Genomic DNA, 19287 nt, shown 5'->3' with positions numbered 1-19287 from the left:
CTACACTGCAGTAATTGTTAAGTGAATAAAACTTGGTTTGTTTGAAAGGTCCAAGAAAATAATACATTTTGACCAGAAAATTAGTTTTGTAATTTAGGGTGGAATATTGAACTTCATGGCAGGTTAGACATACCATGTGCCTTATGCTTTGTACGAAGATCTGATGTGTGAGAAATTCTAGTTTGAAAAGGTTAACTGTATTATACTACGCCTAACTAGTAGAGAGATGTCGGGCGTAGTAAACAATCTGATTTTCAGCTGACCGAGGTGCCTATATGAACAATGCCCTGTTCACAGATGTGGGACTCATACGGGTCTTGGATTATCCTCTGAGACGCCAGGGGTCTACTGCAAGGGCCAGGAGCAAAAGCAGCAGGGTTCAAGAAAAATACCACTGACAGCACACTGATGAGTGCAAACTGACACCGGCCAACCTGCGACGCAGAGCACACGGAACTTTTAACCACTGGGCCTCAGAGCCTCATGATGGTGGGGGGCGGGGCGCTGTATTTTACACAGAGTGAAATGGGAAACCACTGGAAGCTTTATGTATTAGAACACGTGATTAATGTTTTAAATAGATCAACTACTGTTTGAAGGGTTTGGCAAAGGAGATGGAAATGCTACTACACACACTATTGAGGTGGGAGCTGACACAGGGGAAAGGAACGTGATGACTCTCCTGTCCTTAACACAGGCTTAGCATTCTACCGAGTGAGGCGGCAAAAGCAGAAGAGGACACCTGGAGTCAGAGAGCCCAGGGTCTTCCCGCTCTGCGAAACCGCTCTGTGAAACTCACCCACTGTTCAGATGCAGGTCCAATCTCAGTGAAGCAGCACTCTTGAAACAGCCGTAGTTTGAATTGTGCTCACAGGAAACATAGAGTTCAAACTTTTCTAAGTAGTTGAGTGCTTTCTAATGAGAATTATTTGGATTACTGGGTAAAAACAGAACCCTCTTATACTTGCCTGACACACATACTACACAAAATGCTGTGAGGAGAGGGCCAGTTTGCAGATAAGAGGTTAAGTAACTTGCCAAGTCAACTTAGGAGGGAATGACTTGAATGCAGAGCCGACATGGAAGTCCACGTTCCTTTATTCCAGAAACAAAGTTCAAGTGGCTACAAATGAAGCTGTGGCTTCCAGCCACACAAACAGCTACTCTAGGGGATGTGAGGGGATCAAAGTACACAGCGAGTGCTGCTGCCTTCCACTTCCAGGGGTGGAAGCGATGGTTTTCCTTATCAATCCTATGTACATTCTCTGTCTCTCCAGCTAAACTAAGCCCCCAACATACTGATGCTTTTAATATGGTTCTTAAAAATCTGCTCTTTAATAAAAAACCTTGGGCCCGCCCCGTGGTTAAGTTCATGCCTCTGCTTCGGCGGCCCAGGGTTTCACTGATTCAGATCCTGGGCGTGGACCTAGCACCGCTCATCCAGCCATGCTGAGGCAGCATCCCACATAGCAGAACCAGAAGGACCTACAGGGAGAATATATAACGACGTACAGGGGTGGGGGGGAGCTTTGGGGAGACGAAGGCAAAAAAAAAACCTGGACACATTAAAAAAAAAAACCTTAATCTTCATGATTATCTATTACAGCCCATGGTGAGTTAAGAAACAGCTCTTAGGGCAATGAACATTTCTTATTACAAAGTTATCTTACTTTTGGAAACTTTCATGAAAGCTAACTTCAAATTTTTTAAATAAGGCAGGTTGTGGGCATTAATGGGGTAATAACTGATGGTAAGTAACAGTGACAATATTTAAAGCTATAAAGCAAAACTAACTACTTCAGTGAAGAGGTAGTCATTTTCATGATCACTTTGTTTCAAAACAGAAAGGTGATTAAGAATTTCACTTGTCTTCCTCTAGGGTTAAGATACCAATTGGAAAGGACAAAGGTAACATTCCGCAACATAAAAGGACTTGTATTAACAACCAGAATCATTAGGACAAATACTAAGCAGCTTATTTGCATTAAGGTCTACAGCTGTAGTGGGTAACAAAGATGGGAGAACGTAGACACAATCGGGGAACTTACGTGTAAGGATGGTGACACACCAACACTAACGGGTTAAGAATCAGAACTCAATGAAACCCCTGGTGAATGCGGCAGCAGTCCAGTACCAACTCTGGAAGAACACACGGCCTAGGGCTCCAGACTTCTAAATTTCAGATAAGGAAAAAATTTAAAGTTATCAAGCCTTCAGATCTATGAGTTTACAATACGAGGGACAGAAAAATTGTGCTCAGTGACACCGTGGGGTCACAATGAGCGTACACAGAATATGGAATATTCCTTAGGACAAATGACTCAACTTCTTTAAATTTTAAGGAAAAAAAGATGGAGAATCTGTGATTAAAAACAATGCCAAAATACAGACCTTGTCTGAACAAACCAATTACAAAAAGACATCAGTAGGGATAGTAAGGGAAATCTGGATACTGACTGGGTAGTAAGGTATTACTGTTGACTTCTTTGTAATAAAAGCATTGTAGTTCTATTTAAAACTCCTTACTTTCTAGATCAAAATACTGAGGGACGAAATCATTTGTCTGGGATTTTCCTCCCATAGGGCTGGGAAGTGGAGAGGTGAATTGGTGAAGTATAAACAAGGTTGGCTCAATACAAATTACTTTGGGGGGGACCAGCCCTGTAGCACAGCAGTTAAGTGTGCTCGTTCTGATTCTCTGTGGCCCCAGGGTTCTCTCTCCCCAAGTTGCTTTTTTTTTTTTTTTTTTTGAGGAAGATTAGCCCTGAGCTAACATCTGCTGCCAATCCTCCTCTTTTTGGCTGAGGAAGACTGGCCCTGAGCTAACATCCATGCCCATCTTCCTCCACTTTATACTTGGGACACCTACCACAGCATGGCATGTCAAGCGGTGCCATGTCCACACCCGGGATCCGAACCGGCTAACCCCTGGCTGCCAAAGTGGAACGTTCGAACTTAACTGCTGAGCCACTGGGCCGGCCCCAGCAGCTTTTTTTTTAAAAAAAATCCTTAGTGGCAGTAAATCTTCTCTTTATGGATGTATTTCACTTTCTGAAACAGCAACAAAATATTTTGTGCCAAGTCTAGTGGACAAGTAATCAGGGTGGGTAAAAAAAGACAATGGAGAACAGTCTAACTGTAAAGTAATAAAAATTTTTATTTATTATGGCCTTAAGATCTCTTAATTCACTTCCAAAATATGTAACTTCATTCATTTGAACATATGACTTCTGGCTTTTCCAAGAAAATTTCGTTTTCTTTGCAGTCAGATTTTACTTAGCCAGCCAGGACCGCTGCATTCTCCTAGCCTAGATAAAAACTCAATTCACAGCACTGCCACGGTTCAGGGCTGCCTTGAGAGCGTGTAACAAAGACAAAAATCATCTCTAAATATTTCAATTAATGAAAAACTTTAAAGATCAATAGTTGGGTCTGATTTACTATCATGTTAAAGCTTTGGCTTGTTCAAGGCGGCAGGTCACTTTGGAAACAGTGCTTAGAACTGACTTACCCTTATGGTACTATTTATATGCAAACCAGGTTTCAACTTCAAGACTGGTTTAGTGCTACCACCTAACATTTAATGTTCCATTGTTGGGCCACTCTATTTGCTTTTCCTATAGACAGTGAAGGCTTTTATAATAGCTCCCAATAAACAATTGTATTTTAATAATCTCAAACTACAACTAAAAGAGGAAAGAAGAGGTGCGTCAGAAAAATAAGTCATTTTACTATTAAAATTTTGCTGTTTTTAATAATTTATTTAAATAAGGTATTTGAAGCAGTTTAGAAAAACAAGATTTGTATTTTATTTCCTTGTAAAAATCTTTACACATGCAGACAAACCAGTGTTAAGAAAGTATTCACCATCATTTAAACAAATAACCACTTAAATAGAACAATGTCTGCAATTTTATCTGTATAAAAATAAGATACATTTTTACAGAATTCACGCTCCAGTTCTTATAGCAATAAACAATACACAACTATAGTAAGTACAACTGAACCTGACCATGGTTTTCAATTAGATACTGCTAGGGCATTTTAATGTGCAAAAAGAAAAAAAAAAAAAAATTAACATAGTTCTTTTCAAAAGAAAATGTCCTCAGTGTTTCTAGAGACCTAGAGGGTTTCAAGAAATCAAATCCTAATCAGTTTGCTTTTAATGTTTTGATTACGAGTCCATACATCACATTGGAGATAGGCAAAACCAGGAACTGATGCATGCTCAAAGGTCAGCGCCTGTGCCTGCCATGTCCTGAGCGACTGCCACCATGGTGCTTGCCTTTGTGGGACCTCTCAAAGGAGCGAGATCTCTCACGCCTGTCCCTATGATGTCCCCTTTCGTGCCTGTGTTTCTTGGCAGCATCTGAGTGATCCCGAGACTTGCTCTGAGAGCGAGAACGAGATTTTTTCCTTTTATGACCATGTCTATTTGAACTTTTTAAATCATCTCTGGTATGCTTGGCCTTAAGGTGAGGAGAACCATGATTATGATGTCTTCTTGGGCTTTCACTGTGACTGCGGGACCTGCTTCTTGATCTTGAGCTGTACGTTCCAGATCGACTCCGCCTATTATTGTAACTTAGATAATAAAAATTTAAGGTTTTGATTTAATTTCTAGTGGGAACAGATTATTTTTGTGGTGTTCATTACAGGTTCAAAACAAAACTATCGACCTGTACCAACGACAGGCCAGACTGAAGACTTAATTTCCCCACCCCCAACTACCTCCCCTCCAGCCTATAACACATTAGACAAATCTTACACAAATGTACTATATGTCTATACTCCAAGGAGGGGAGTAATTAGCAATTTTTACAGTGTCCTGGATAACTATGCTATTTACTACCTCCTCCCACATTCTCAAAGGAGCCACTGAAGAGCCGCAAGTAGCTACTAATCCAATTATAAAGCTAACCAGGGAAGATTCTTTGACTATGGTCGACCTGATTACTGGTTACTAATAAGTGGTCAATGAAATACTCAGATTTTCTAACTGAAATCAGGCAGAAAAACAATGTTTTCACATTATAAAAAGGATATCATATATCTCCATAGGGCTTTGGCCAGCCCCCACACTTCCCCAAAAATCATGGCCAAGTACAATAGAATGTCATTAAGAACCACCACACACCACACAAGCCACATATGCGCAGAGTGTATTTCCCAACTCCACTGCTCATTATTTACTTCACGTGAAAAGCCTAAACCCAGCCTAACGCTGAAAACAGTCTATGTTGAATTTTTCTTTTTAAAGTAGTAACCTTTCAAGACTCCAAATAAGCCCGCTTTCCCTGAGAAAATTATGTACTTACTGTCTTCTTGGAGTGTGTGATCTAGAACGTGATCGCGTCCTTGACCTCGATCGACTTGCACTTCTGCTATTTCTACTTCTCTTGCTGTCTTTTCTTACACTTCAGAAACACAATATTTTAGTTACATACTTAGTGTGTTAGAATTTAAGCATTAAGAGATTCCTTGGGCCAGTTTCCTAACTCAAGTATACTCACCCATTGTAAGGGCTTTTGGAAGCCTGTTGTTTATCCTCAGGTTCTTTCTTGACCATCTTCACATTAACGGAGACTGGCGACTTCTCTTCAGTTTTTACTTCTCTTGGTGAGGCTTTTAAAAAACGTGAAGACACGTTAACTACAGGATTTAACAGAGGGCCAAAAGTTGTTTCTAAATGTAACCTGAAGCACCATGCTTTCAAGTGTCAGTCTCGAGCTGACGGCCATGACAGAAGACAGTAACGGCTTCCTGACATCATTGCTTCTATGCAACTGTTAACACCGAAGCATTCCAATAACCATACCCCCTCAGGGCCCAAGTTGTCTCAACTCTGAGTGAGCCTTACATGGTTTAGAGGCTGGGGAAAATCCACCGAGGGTTGAAAGGGCAGGAGTTCCATCAGGATTCAATCCCTTTGCTTTTAATTTGGCTTCTTGTAAGGCTACTTTCCTCTTCTCTACTTCCTTTTCCAGCAATTCATAGTTCGGCTGTTGGAGGGAAATGAAACTAGTACTCTCCTTCACAGAAGCTGTGATTCTTAGCACTGAGGAAGCATTAGCATAAACACAAGTGGACACAATTACCTTTTTTCTGGTATAAAGCCTAAGTGTTTCTATGCAGATTTCCTGGATCTCCTCTTCGGTAGTACCAAAGAGAAGAAACCAATGGGGACGAGTTGGCAACGGAATCTAAACCATAAAACAATGGTTTGGATTACATTTTCATTATAGTTATTAGGAAGACTCGTAATTCTTGTGATTTATCCTATAGGACAAAACAGGCTATATATACCTACCTGAAGAGCTCTAGCTGCAAGGTAGATGCAAGCACATGCTATAGTCTCTGGTTGAAACCGAACAAACACATTGGTTCGAAGACTGTCATTCATATAATTCCTGAAAAATATTTCAACCATAAGCTCTGTACATAAACAAACCAGTTCTTCTGAAGCTTACATAAAATTGGAGACTCAATCTACTTTATTCTTTTTTCTTCTCATACTCATATTCATATCCTCATATTCTAGCATGTAACAATTCTTAACTCAAAAAGCAAGAGAAGAATTTAACACTAGAATCATTCTTCAACTTTCGTATATATTATCGAAGTCCTTTAAAATAATTCCATATTATTATTCCAAATAGAACTTACTTCTAAAGTTTTGAAAATATATTTATCTGAAAAGCAATGCTTTGAAAGTCAATTCAGACACGACAACTTTCAGAAATGATAAACCACTCCAACAATACTTCGAGCCATTAATTATTGACCATCTCTCCTTTATCCACAATGAAAAGCAGTGTCAACCAAGTTCTTTCAAAATATTGTGACGGGTAAAAAGGCATTTTCAGTAACCACTCATCAAGTTATATTAAGAAAACTAAGCTACTTCAGAAAATCTAGGTACGGAAGTGAAGAGCAATAAATACATACAACAGCCTTGTTTATAAACCTTTTTTGTGACTATTAATAAAAGCAATAAACTACTTCAGTTAATAAACTGCTGGACCTCTTCTTGAGTGTACCCTCCCCGCAACATTCCTAAAGTAGTGAAGAAATTTTACAAATTGTTTAAAAGATTAAAATTAAAGACTATTTCTTAAAAATCCTTATCCATGAAAACTGCTGTTTTATAGAACATATATTAAAAATGTCATGCATTTTATAAAATCAACAGACTCTGCTAATATTACTACTATCTACTGAGTCCAAAAGAAGTAGGGCAGTCGTAAGTCCAGAACATAAAAATCGTCATTTAAATCCTGCACATCATCAACAGACTCGGAGACAGTATTTGTGGCGGGACCACAAACTCCTTGTTTTACCTTTAAATAAGCCAGCACTCCAAATGACACATCTGCATCTCAGAAGTCCAAGTTCTACAGTGCTTATGTTAACAATGTCTTTTAAGAATGAAGTAGTACTTCTAATATTATTGCCTGCAACAACCCAGCAGCTAGAAATTCATCCAGTATGGGAATGATGCCCATTTTAAGCTGCAAGTTGTAGTTTCATTTGATAGAATTCATGCTATACATACTAAAAATAGAAATCTAGTCAAATTCCTAACAAAAAAAATCATTTAATTCATAATATCTGAACAAGAAATCTATCAAAAATGAACTATTCATTTTGATAGTTACAGGTATACATTAAATACACAGGCATGTTGAATAGTTACTTCTAGAAACAAATATACAAATCCTTTGGACACCCCGACAGAACTAGAAGATGCTGCCAGATGGATATGGACCACTTCAGTGAATCTCGGATGAGAGCTTGCACTGGATTGGCTGGAGAGCAGGGCAGCCAATCAGGCCATCCTGAGGTCATGGGCTGAAGTGCAGAGGGCAGAGTTCTATGACTTACCATCATGGACTACCCTTTAATTAAAGAGTAGAAAAAAGAAGAAAGTTAAATTGAGTTCTCCATTAAAAGTAATTAGTCAAGCCAAGAAAACAGGAAGCAGAAATAAGCATTATTTACCTTTTAATTAACAAACAAAAAAACAAAAAGCACCAAAACAAACTCATCTCATTGTTTTAGAAAGGGAAAATGAAACTTACTTTATTTCTGCTTCTGTTTTCCTGGCTAGAAAAGAAATGTAAAAAAGCAACTTACCAGGCAGTTTGAACCAGGGTTTGATTACGTTCACATTCTAAGACTTGTAAATACATAACAATGATCTGAAGGACAAGGGAAAAAAACTCCATTTAGCATATCGGTGGTTCTTTCAGAGTACAGTGTTCAATGAACATAGGTAACTGAAAACGTTAGGTGCAAGTTTTAATTCTTCTAAAAACTGCACAGATAGTACAGACCAACCTAAAATGTACCTAGGAGTCAACGGGTTATTATGCCATTAGATTTCACAAAAATTATGTTTAACAGTATGTTCCAAAATTGTATGGAAAAAAATGGGAGTTGATCAATTAAAAATAATACCTAATTCTTTGTGGACACCTGACTGTGTGACAGGGCACGATGCTAGATTCTTTCATTTAATTTCCCAAGGTACAATTCTACATGTCCAAAAACCCGAGAGACTATGTTTTTAAAGTTATACACTGGGTATAATACATAATATGTAATACTCAGAGCGGATATTACAGTAATGAAGCACTAATATTTTTACTGTGAAGCTTATCACATGGAAGTGTGACAAGTAAACACTATATATTAATAGCTTTACCTCAGTTCAGGTCAGATCTTTCGGGACCTGTACTATCACTCCCATTTTTCAATTTTAGACGTGCGGAATCTGAGGAATGGCGCTATCTACCAAGGTCACACAGCTAATGGCAGAGACAAGTTTCTATCCCAGGTAGTCCTGCCCCGAGAGCACCCATTCTTGTAACCAGTGCGCTATTACTCAGGTTGGTCATACGCAAGCTGAGCGATGCTGGAGAAACCTATAAATGTTCAATAACACTAAAAGTGAGCAGTTGCCACACTCTGAGCATTTTACTAGGGGACAGGTAGCGTGCCAGGTACTTTTGCAAATATACATTCATTCCTTGGAACGAGGTATCTCACAAACTCCATTTTATAGGGGGGGAAACTGGGTTAACCACAGAAGCAAAAGTAACTTGTCTGTGTCCACACAACAAAGAGTGAAGATTTCACCCCAAGTCTTTTTTACTTTCATTTTACTAAGAAATTTCAATATCCAAAAGGATGCTTTTTAAAACCAAGGTTAACACTCAAATATGAACATAATATAAACTTACGTAAAAAATAAAATTTTAAAGAAAACCCTAATACTTACGAATTTAATTTCTGTACTCTACAACTCACCTTATGGGGATGCTTGACATGAACACAAAATCCCAACTCCTTTAGCACCCTCCTTTCTGCCTTGATAACTTGGTTTTTGGTGTTAATGTAGTTCTGATCAAGGATCAGGGGACTTGGAGTCCTATAGTTTGTAAGAAATAAAATCAAAACTGTTTTGCACATCCAAAAAATTTTATTTGTGGCATCTCCATTTTCCCTTCCAACCAACTATTGGCAACAGAAACCAGCTTTTTAAACTCCTGCAAACAAGTTAAAGCATTAATCTTGTGCTGTCCAAGTTATGCTAATTAAATATATACTTTCTACACTAAGTTCCTATGGAAACTAACTCAACCCTATAATGAAAAAATTCACTTTAATGTTCTTGGATTTATCCTCGTTGATTTGTTTCATACAGATTGTATTTTGGGTATACATATTAACTTAAGTGACAGACTGATTTATTTATCAGGAAGTCCATTTAGTCTCTAGACTCTTTACAATGACAAAATATATGTGGCTCAAAGATATTTACTGTAAAGACCTCACAAGACTATGGTAATTTTACTTATTTTATAAAATACCAACTCTTGGCTAGTTTTATCGCCCAAAAAATAAAAATTAGGGGAAAGAAACAGTGATTAGGTAATCCAGATTCCCACAAATGGGTAATTTCTTTAAACAAATTGTTCTAAAAATCTGTTAAAGAAAATAAACTAAAAACTAAAGATGCAGCTCAATTACCAGGGAATGTTTTAAAAATCAGATTTAAAAGTTAAAGTGATCAAAAACGAGATCTAATTTTGGTCAGTGGTAGTTATTAGGTAACATTTTTAGTATGAAATGCAAAAGAGAAGAGAAGATCAAAATGAGGGACCCAGAACATTCAAGGTCTCTGTGCCAGACTAAATTTAGATACTTTCAAAAGTTGGGACGTAGAAGGCTATCAGGAGTTCAATGCTTTGGAAACAGCACGTTCAATTAAAAGACTATCTTATCTAAGTCTTAAAATTCAAAACTGGTTTCTTATTGAGAAGTTTGTTTTTAGTGAGGACTTAAGACTTTTATTTAAAAGCCTATGAAATGTACCAATCAATGTCCTTCGTTTGATACGTTTTTAGATCCAACAAAAAAGTACATTTTTATTAAGACACTGATTATACGTATGTATATGGGTAGAATATTTTCCTCCATACTCAATTCATTTTCAGCCAAAAGATTCAAGAGTTTCTGCTCTGGGAAGAACACGAAATCTATTTTTAAAACATAGTCATTCTGAATACTACCCCAACTCACAACTCATTTCACCAAGCGCATCAACTCCAGAAAAACGTAACCTCACGTTTTAAAGTAAAAAACCTATTTAAATACATCCACTTGAGGATGAGAAAACAATCTGACATAAGCTACATTAACCACCCCTGCAGTAACATGTTGAGTACAAATCAGCTGTCATACTTATTTTCCTTACGTTCTCTCATTTAAAATTATAAAAACTGGAACGTTTGCTACACTATTTCAAATTATTCTACATGATTTTTATCAATTTAAACAAGACAAAAGTTGGCAAAGTGACAAAATGGAAAGTTGTTACTTAAATTAACAATGCTGAAGAGGGCCTTCCCTCAATTCAATGCCTATTACAGCTATGAAAAGAGTGAGGATCAGCCACCAATCGGGGAGGACGCTGATTTCTAACACAAAAATACAGCAATGAATCCATTTATCAGGACAGTAGGTTATAAGTTAACAGCTCGTTGGGGAAAAAAGAATCTAACTCAAATGAGAGCAAACCAATGTATATAAGGAAACACGTTCCAAAGATCTCAAGGTTCATGACTTTTCAGGTTTTATCACAGCAAGAAATCTGGAAAAATGTCAACTCCAGCTCCGACTCTTTAGCTGATGACTAGTTCTGATGGCTCTCCTTCAACAGGCGTTAGGAGATAGAATGCTTCTGGTGTTATAGCTGCACACGCTTGAACTCTTATCCCCCTATAATTCAGACCCAAAACTGCACTATTAGAATTCCTATAAAAATAAAAATTTTATAAGAGCAGCTTCATCTCCTTTTCCCCATTTATGTTGAGCAAACTCATTTATCTCTCTAAGCTTGCTTTAAGAGTTGCCTTCAAATTCTGTTAAAATCCATTTTTCTTAGAATTAACCAGCTAAACACTTGCTTGAAATATGGCTACTATCTGGTCCCAAATTACGCTTGATCAATAATTCTGCTTACATGAATTATTTTCCATCTATTCTGCCACAATCTTTTCCCTTTTTTGGTGTCAAAATCCCAGTAATATTAAAACCGATTAAGGAAACCAAACCTATTAAATTTACAATTCAACTATATTACTCAACTTCTTATGACTACTACTGCCCACAGTTGTCAAAGTTAACTTTGTGGGTGTATAACCTCTTACTTCATTTGTTCAGAATTGGTTTTGCCTCACAAATCAAGGAAGGCTCAATGAACATATTAATTTACAAACCTTATAAAGATTACTTTGTATCAGAAATGGAAAAATGTGTCCCACAAATCAGCAGTTAGAAACAGTTCAATAAAACTATCTAAGCAAGTGGTTTCTTTACTTATATTAACAAAGTATCAATGCGTCCTTTCTGTGGTAACAAGCGCAGTAAACTGAATTAGTCTTCCTAGAATTTCCTCTTCCCCAATTAGGTCAACTGTCCTTTCCAACGAAAGTCTGATGAGGCATCATTTTTAATCTTTTAGAAAGAAACCATCTATTCAGAGAACGATAATTTTCCTTATCAACAAACAGCCAAATCAAACTCTACCTCTCTCGCTTTTTGTCAGATTTTTCAGATTAATTCATATGAAAAACTATTTTCAAAGTTTAATGTTAATAGGACATCTTGGGCTTTGGTCATTTGAAGTTTATTATCTGGTCTCTTAGAATAGCTGTTTTTCCTTGAGCATGATCAATTTAGGTGAAATACAACTTAACAAAAAAAGGGGAAAAATTAGGATTAAGTGGTCCAAACATGATTAGTCTCACCACATGGAAGGACTGAAAAAAATTTTCAACTATTTCTTCAGGAGGCTATACTACTAAAACGAGATAAGTAGTTTCTAAGGAGACAGAGACTGCTGCTCAATATACAGAAATTTGTAATGCCTACTTCAAAGGAACATTCTTTCTTTAGCAGTGTTTAAACAAACTGAAGGCCACACCTTTACAGACAGCAACATAAACTGCAGCGATTCAACTAAATGACAAGACCACTTAGGACCTTTCCAACTCTTATCAGTGATCTATACACCTTCAAAACACCACACCACATTCACCACTGAGTGGCTGCACCAGTCTTTGAAGACTTAATTGTCTTCTTTTAAATAAACTGTGGGATCCTTAAAACTACAGAAAATCCTTAATTTGTTGGGAATATGCTGCATCTCAAATGCAAACTGTAATTCTAAATTGTTAAAACAAAAAAGTGATCTTCCCTTTAAATTCAGCCATTTATTCTGAGCTTAAAAAACTATTATCAAACTACAAAAAATTGAATGGAAAAAGTCAAATAATCCAGGATAGGGCTTGGGCCCTGGTACTTTCTAAAAGCTCCTCTGGGGATTCTAATATGTAGCCAGGACCGAAACACAATGACCTAACGGCTACAAAAATGATGGTTCCTCTGTAATAATCAAGGTCACACTACCGTTTAAAGCTACACATAAACTAGGTTAAAATAAACAGCATCATTAAGATAAACTGGTATACCCTATCTACCTAAAGTGTGATACTGATAGTACTTTCTAATGACATTCATCTACGCAAAAAAACAGTAAGCTATGGTTTTAATAACTTGGACAGCAAAGACAAAAGCTTATAACAGGAAACAGGAGTTTTTCTAAATGGTTCACCAGTGGCCAACCTGTTAGTCCCCGATTCCAGTGACCTATTCTCAGAGCACTGGCTTCTCCTTGGGGATTTTCGATACTTCACTCACTGTTGCCATGACGACAGCTTCATCTCTATGTACCACTCCACATCACCCAGGCTTTGGTAAATGTAGCTGGTCGCTGTATAGTCGGTTGCAAGGGAAAAAAGAGTTGAAGTTAATAACATATACAAGCTACGCGTCTGAGTAAACTTGTAATATGCATAGAAACACTTTTACATCCTGCTTTAAAAAAGGGCTTCCATGCAATTAACTCCTTTTAAATTTCATGCTATAATCAGACTTCTAGGATTGAGACAAAAATCATTTTCTCTGTAATAATGACCAAAAAAAAAAAGTACTGTTACATCAGACACAACAGTCAAGTGAGATGTCTTAAATTCCGAAGTTTTCATAGTTAAGACCTACTCTGACATCAAGGAAGAATCTAAGTCTCAGAAAAATTTCAAAGTAAATTATCATTCTAAGTAATAACATAACAGTTGGCTCAGTGGTTCAAAGAAGACTAACAGAAGACAGAAAACTACTTCCTTTAAGCAAACACAGAATCCTTTGACTAAAGATAAAGAGCCTTTTTATAAGAGTCATTTTATTTTAAAGACCCTGAAGAATCGGCTGGATATCTACAAATTTTAGCTCAAACCATACTAAATACCAATTTGAAATCTTCCCAATTTCCAGAGATTCCTCACCAAGAAGCTAAAAGATATTTTAAACAAAATAAAAAATTAGTCTATGCCTGAACATGGTTAGGGTGAATGAGAAGAGATGGCCAAGGGAAAAAAAAAAGTATGTAAGAAAACTGAAAAAAATGCTGTGAAAACTATCTGGGTAGCAGACTTTTTAAGTAGACTAATCGCTTTAACGTTACTTTACTATTTGCCTGTCACTGAATAGTTCCATTACTGCCAACTTACAGATTCAGCCAACAAGGACCACTCAAGCAGGATACTAATTTGGCACTAACCAATGCCCAACCCCAACAACTTAAAATCCTTTTATAACTAACTTCCTTTCAACTCAAAACAAATTTGTCTAACATCACCACAATTTCTTTAAAGGTGAACACAAGCTAATCTACACCAAGTATATCCTTCTGCTGCATGTACTAGAAGTCACCTGTAGACCCAGGAAGCCCTGTAACTAAAACTCTTTGGTAGAGCCTCATGCGAACACTCAGGTCCACAAAAAGTGTTATCATGTAGCCACAACGCCAGAAAGATGACACACTTTCATCTCTAGTTTCTTACAAGATCAAATAGATGGACCTTATCTAAATGCAACCCAATCAATGATTATTCTAACCCACTCACTGAAGACTATATCTGACCAAAACAAAATACCTGTTTAATCCCTTTGACTTCAAACTTCAAACTTTATCATCCTGCAGTCCTTTCAGATCCGGTATTATTCGATATATCGTGGTTCAATGTGGAGAAGTACTCTAACAAAAGCCAACCTCAATATTAACTTGAACTGCAGTGTTTAAACTTCCAGCTTGCAGTCTTCCAGAGAGGGGAGGGAGTAAATAACTTACAGAATACACTCACACTTGAGCCAAACGTATTCCCTTTCTTGTTTAATCTTAAGCCACAGGACTGGCTTCACAGCACTGTTAGGATTGTCCATAAATGCCACTGCCTCTACAAACTTCAGATAGCTGGTTAATTGTGGGTTTTCCAAGTTAAGTTAAGTATCAGTGTGCTCCTATGTGAATTTTAACACCTAAGTTAAAGTCAATTTTCCTTTGCATCGGTTTTAACTTGAGAAGAAAGAAATGTTTTGATTTGATGATTAGTATCAAGAGATGCTGCGTTCAATAATGCCAATCTTACCTTTTTCCTCTTAACTGGCGTAGATGGTGAAATACATTAATCACATCTCTTATTCTTCTGGGAGCTTCTTCAATTTTTGATGCAAGATTAATACAAGCCATGGCAACAATCTGAAAGAACCCACAAGCCCATAAAAGCTGTTAGGTTACGACACTATCAGGTGAAATTAGGGAAAAGGGCCCCCTCTCGAAGCCTAACAGACTTATCTTCGTTGAAGACGCTTTAGGACACGATTTGCACAGCCTTTGGTGAACTAACACTACGTCTTTAGACCACAAGCTTACCAACTACACTATCACTGCTCTCTTTTTATCGCTTAATTCCTCTTAATTTCGAATCCAGAGTCAAGCTCAGTCTCACAGGAGTTTTCCATTTGGTCGAAAACTCTCTCCCTTGATAAGCGCGCACCCGGGCTCAGGATCCACTGTCTAGCTTGCTAACCACACTCCAGAAGCCCCTCCTACCGGGGTGAGAACTAGGACAAAGGCCTCCCCTAACCCCTCCCTCCTGGAGGCCGATGCGGACACCGCCCGCCCTCCCCGTTTCCGGGGGGAGAAAGCCCCTTCTCCGCCCCGCGGCACTCACCTCGAAGCTGTGCTTGACGAAGGACTTGGAATAGAAGAAGCGGTGAAACAACACCTGCCCGGTTGCCATCGCCACCTGCAGACGAGAGCGGAGACCGGAAGCGCAGGGTCAGGCGGGCCCGCTCGGCGCCGCCGCCATTTTGTGCCGCCGCTCGCTCCCTCCCTCCCTCCCCGCCGGGCCGGCCAGGCCGGCCGGGCCGCCGCCGCCCCCGCCCCGCCGGGACCGCGACCGAGGAGCCCGAGCGCCGTGCGGACGGCGCCGGGACGCGGCGGCGCGGAGGAGGGCGCCGGCCGGCCGGAGACTGACCTGCGGCAGCCGGAGGAGGATGCCGGCCGACTGGATGAGCTCGCAGCCCAGGATGCGCAGGTCCGTCTCGCTGGGCAGGTCGAGCCCGTCCTGCATGGACGGGGTGGGCGAGAGCCGCTCCTCCGGGATCAGCGAGTGGTCGATGGTGAGCGAAACTTCCGAGTACAGGCGGTCTCCGATCAGGATCCCTCCCGTCGTGGTCGTCGTCGTGGTCGTCGTCCCGGAGCTGGAGCCGCCCGCGCTCGGGACGGCCGACGAGGCGGCGGCGGCAGCGGTCGCGGTCGGGTGAGGCCCGGACGCCATCGTCTCTGCGAGCTGCACGCACGCCCGACGCAGCCGGAACCCGGAGCGAGACTAACCAGCGTCCTCGGCGCGACGGATCTTCCCGTGACCGCCGAGTGCGGCCGCTTCACGCAGCGTGCGCTTCCGCCTGACGTCACCACGCCGGCCGGCGCGCCAACTAGTCCCTCAGGCCACGCCTGCGCCCTGGCGCCGCCGGCCGCCGGCCCGGGATGGGCGACTGCGAGCTGGGGTCTCCGGGTGTGTTGGATGACCTCTCCGCTGCGGCCCGAGTGGTCCAGAGGCCGTCTCTTTGGCTAAAACAGGTCCGAGCCTCCTTGCTTGTCGTATTTTGAGCCACAGGAACAATAAGGGAGCTTTACAAGACGCCCTCTCTCCAAGCTGGAGGGCGCCGTAGCGTGTCCAGGACGCGCCCCGCTGCCCTCCGCGCTCCCCGGCTCGCGCGGGCCCGCGTCTAGAGGCCTGGTCGGCCGACCTCGGCCGCGCCGGCGGGTGGGCGCGTCACTGTGTGCGCGCGGACGGGCTTGTCATTTGAAGCGCCCGGCGAGGGATCCGGACAGGGCTGCTTTACAGTATGCCTAGAAAAGAGGGCTGTGGACTACATCGGCGGCCGAGAAGCTCGGGGGCCTGGAGGAGGGCTGCTCTCGGGCGTCGCTGGGGAAGCTCGGCCGCGAGGCGCGGGCCTGGCTGGCGGTGATGCGGCCGGTCCCCCGGGAGAGGGCTCTCCCCAGGTGGTCTGGTTCTGCAGAGTCTGCGTGTCACGTGGTTTCTGCCAGCGGGCGGGACAGGAGAAACCCATTCATTTATATTTTCTCTGAGATGTTAGCTAGCAGTTCACAAAAATTTCCTCAAATTTGGAGTAGAAACAATGATACTGATCCAAACTGCGGGAGTCTAGAGTTGGAGGAAAAGGAGTAGATCTCGGTTAACTCCAGCCATCCGTTTATCCCACGCTTGAACTTCTCAGACTTTTGCCCAGGGATGAGAAGCCCCGTGTCTTTCTGGTAACATAGCTCGGTCTTAAGCCTTAATTTGTTTAGTTATGATAAGTGCATTGAAACTTAGATCTATAGAGCAAAGGGACTTTGAGTACATTTCAGTATTTCTCAATGATGTCAAAGTAAAACATACTTGAAAACCTCATTTAAAAAAAAAGTATCCAGTCAACCTTAGTAAAGCCTTTGGTCAGTAGTTCTGAGCCCTGGCTGCACGTTGGCGGGGCTTCTGAGGAGCTTTTGAAAGATACGGACGCCTGAGCCCTCCCCGCAGAGGTTGATGTAGCTGACTTGCGGTGCGCCCAGCCAGGGGGGATTCTGCCCATCCTCCAGTGATTCGCATGTTCAGCCAGGTTGAGAAACGTTCCTCCGGGAGAGTAGTTGTGGTGCTGGCCCAAGCACTTAACGTCTGCGTGTCACCTCCTTCACCTTCCTGACTAGGCTGCTTCCCCAGAAACTACCCTCCCCAGTAGTCGGGAAGGATTTGAAATACTGTAACAAACTTTGAAGTCTTTAAAAACTAGTTGATGATGTGCTATGGTTGTGCAAGTATCATTGCCCAAAGCTGGGTGAATGGTACACAAGAACTCTGCTGTTTTTACAACTTCTTGTGAGTCTTCAATTATTTAAAAAGAAACTAGTTGATAATTGCTTCACTGAAACATTGAGCTTCCATGAAATCAACACCTATGTTTGTAATGACTTGAGAGTAATATGATCTAACTTGTTTTTAAGACTATTTCTTTTTTTTTTTTTTTTGAGGAAGATTAGCCCTGACATCTGCTAACATCTGCTGCCAATCCTCTTTTTGCTGAGGAAGACTGGTCCTGAGCTAACATCCGTGCCCATCTTCCTCTACTTTATATGTGGGGTGCCTACCACAGCATGGCTTGCCATGCGGTGCCACGTCCACACCCAGGATCCAAACCGTTGAGCCCCAGGCCGCCAAAGCAGATTGAGTGAACTTACCTGCTGCACCACCAGGCTGGCTCCCCAAGACTATTTCTTAATGGAAGTTTTTCTCTTCTTTTGAGGGTCTTCCACCACACCTCTCCAATAAGCTGACTTGGTGATGTCTTGATATGTTTTATATTTTACCCTCTAGGTCCATGATTAACCGAAAAAAGTTCACAAGCATAGAAGGGAGAAATTCTGGGACATGGAGGGGTCATGTGCTCTACTCCTGATATCTTCCCAGTGGACCTTCCTGCGCCCCACCTGCTGTGTCTGGCAGTCATTTCCAGAAGAGCAGAACCACCCAGACTATTCCACATCTTTGTGCCCATTTTTCACTCCCTTCTGGCTGTACCTCAAACGATATCCAATAGATATGACTTTTCACTGTTCCCCGCTTCAGCTTCAACAAAGGTGGTCGAGGGGGTTGACCAACATTTTGTTTGCTTAGCATTAATTCATTAAACTGTGATGCTATTTTTAATTTTAATTTCTTTTTTAAAAAATCTATGACTGATTCGGAGGATGGAAAGCAATGGGTCTAGTGGCTCTGCTCCACAAGGTTGTATTAAGGACAAGGGTTAAAAAAAATTTTTTATGACTCTCATATTCAAGAGTAAGGAGACGGGTTTTTGGTGTGCCCTCCAAACAGATGGAGGGAGTGTTGGCCTGCCAACACCTAGATTTTGGCCCAGTGAAACAGATTTAGGACTTCTGACCTACAGCACTTGTAAGAGAATAAATTTGTGTTGCCGTAAGCCAGTAAGTTTGTTGTAATTTTTTGTAGTAGTTACAGAAAACTAATGCAATGAGATTTACCATTTCCTGATATTCTTTAAGAAATGCTTCTCAAACTTTAGGATACATAGAAATCACGTGAGGGTTTTGTTAAACTTAATTCTGATTCAGTATGTCTGGGTGGAGCCCGAGTCCTCATTTCCATACAGACTCCCAGGTGATGCTGCAACTGCTAGTCCAAGGGCTATACTAGGCAGCGAGGCTTGAAAGCATAGATGACTTGCTCTCTTTTCCAAATCTCGGTATGGAGAAAGCAGAACCAGTGGTGGAGCGTGCTGGAGGCTCTGGAGTTA

At 40.9% G+C, this 19287-nt stretch overlaps 1 protein-coding gene and 1 long non-coding RNA gene across 8 annotated transcripts; one reads left to right on the top strand and one right to left on the bottom strand.

Annotated features, from left to right (window-relative positions):
- Positions 1-3133: 3133 nt before the first annotated feature.
- CCNL1 (cyclin L1) lies at positions 3134-16395 on the bottom strand. Of its 7 annotated transcripts, XM_046657753.1 has the most exons (11): positions 15948-16395; positions 15642-15716; positions 15057-15166; positions 9313-9433; positions 8137-8201; positions 6311-6410; positions 6099-6203; positions 5861-6002; positions 5514-5625; positions 5319-5417; positions 3134-4584 (listed from the first exon to the last, which is right to left on the bottom strand). In XM_046657753.1, exons 1-11 carry the CDS (start codon positions 16248-16250, stop codon positions 4236-4238), a joined length of 1581 nt encoding a protein of 526 aa, XP_046513709.1. In that variant the 5' UTR covers positions 16251-16395; the 3' UTR covers positions 3134-4235. The 7 variants fall into 7 exon arrangements, with proteins under 7 accessions (XP_046513709.1, XP_046513710.1, XP_046513711.1 ...); XM_046657755.1 differs by lacking the exons at positions 3134-4584; positions 5319-5417; positions 5514-5625 and having other exon boundaries at positions 5861-6004; positions 6100-6203; XM_046657757.1 differs by lacking the exons at positions 3134-4584; positions 5319-5417; positions 5514-5625; positions 5861-6002 and adding an exon at positions 7885-7898 and having other exon boundaries at positions 6188-6203.
- A 35-nt stretch (positions 16396-16430) lies between these two features.
- Positions 16431-18686, top strand: LOC124237780 (uncharacterized). The gene is made up of 2 exons (XR_006888124.1): positions 16431-16552; positions 18348-18686. It is a non-coding gene; the product is annotated as an uncharacterized LOC124237780 (long non-coding RNA).
- The last annotated feature ends 601 nt before the right edge of the window (positions 18687-19287 follow it).

Source organism: Equus quagga, chromosome 4, assembly GCF_021613505.1.
Source record: "Equus quagga isolate Etosha38 chromosome 4, UCLA_HA_Equagga_1.0, whole genome shotgun sequence".
Lineage (NCBI taxonomy): Eukaryota > Metazoa > Chordata > Mammalia > Perissodactyla > Equidae > Equus > Equus quagga.
Note: the sequence above shows the minus strand (reverse complement) of the source record. Positions and strands in the feature narration are given on the sequence as shown.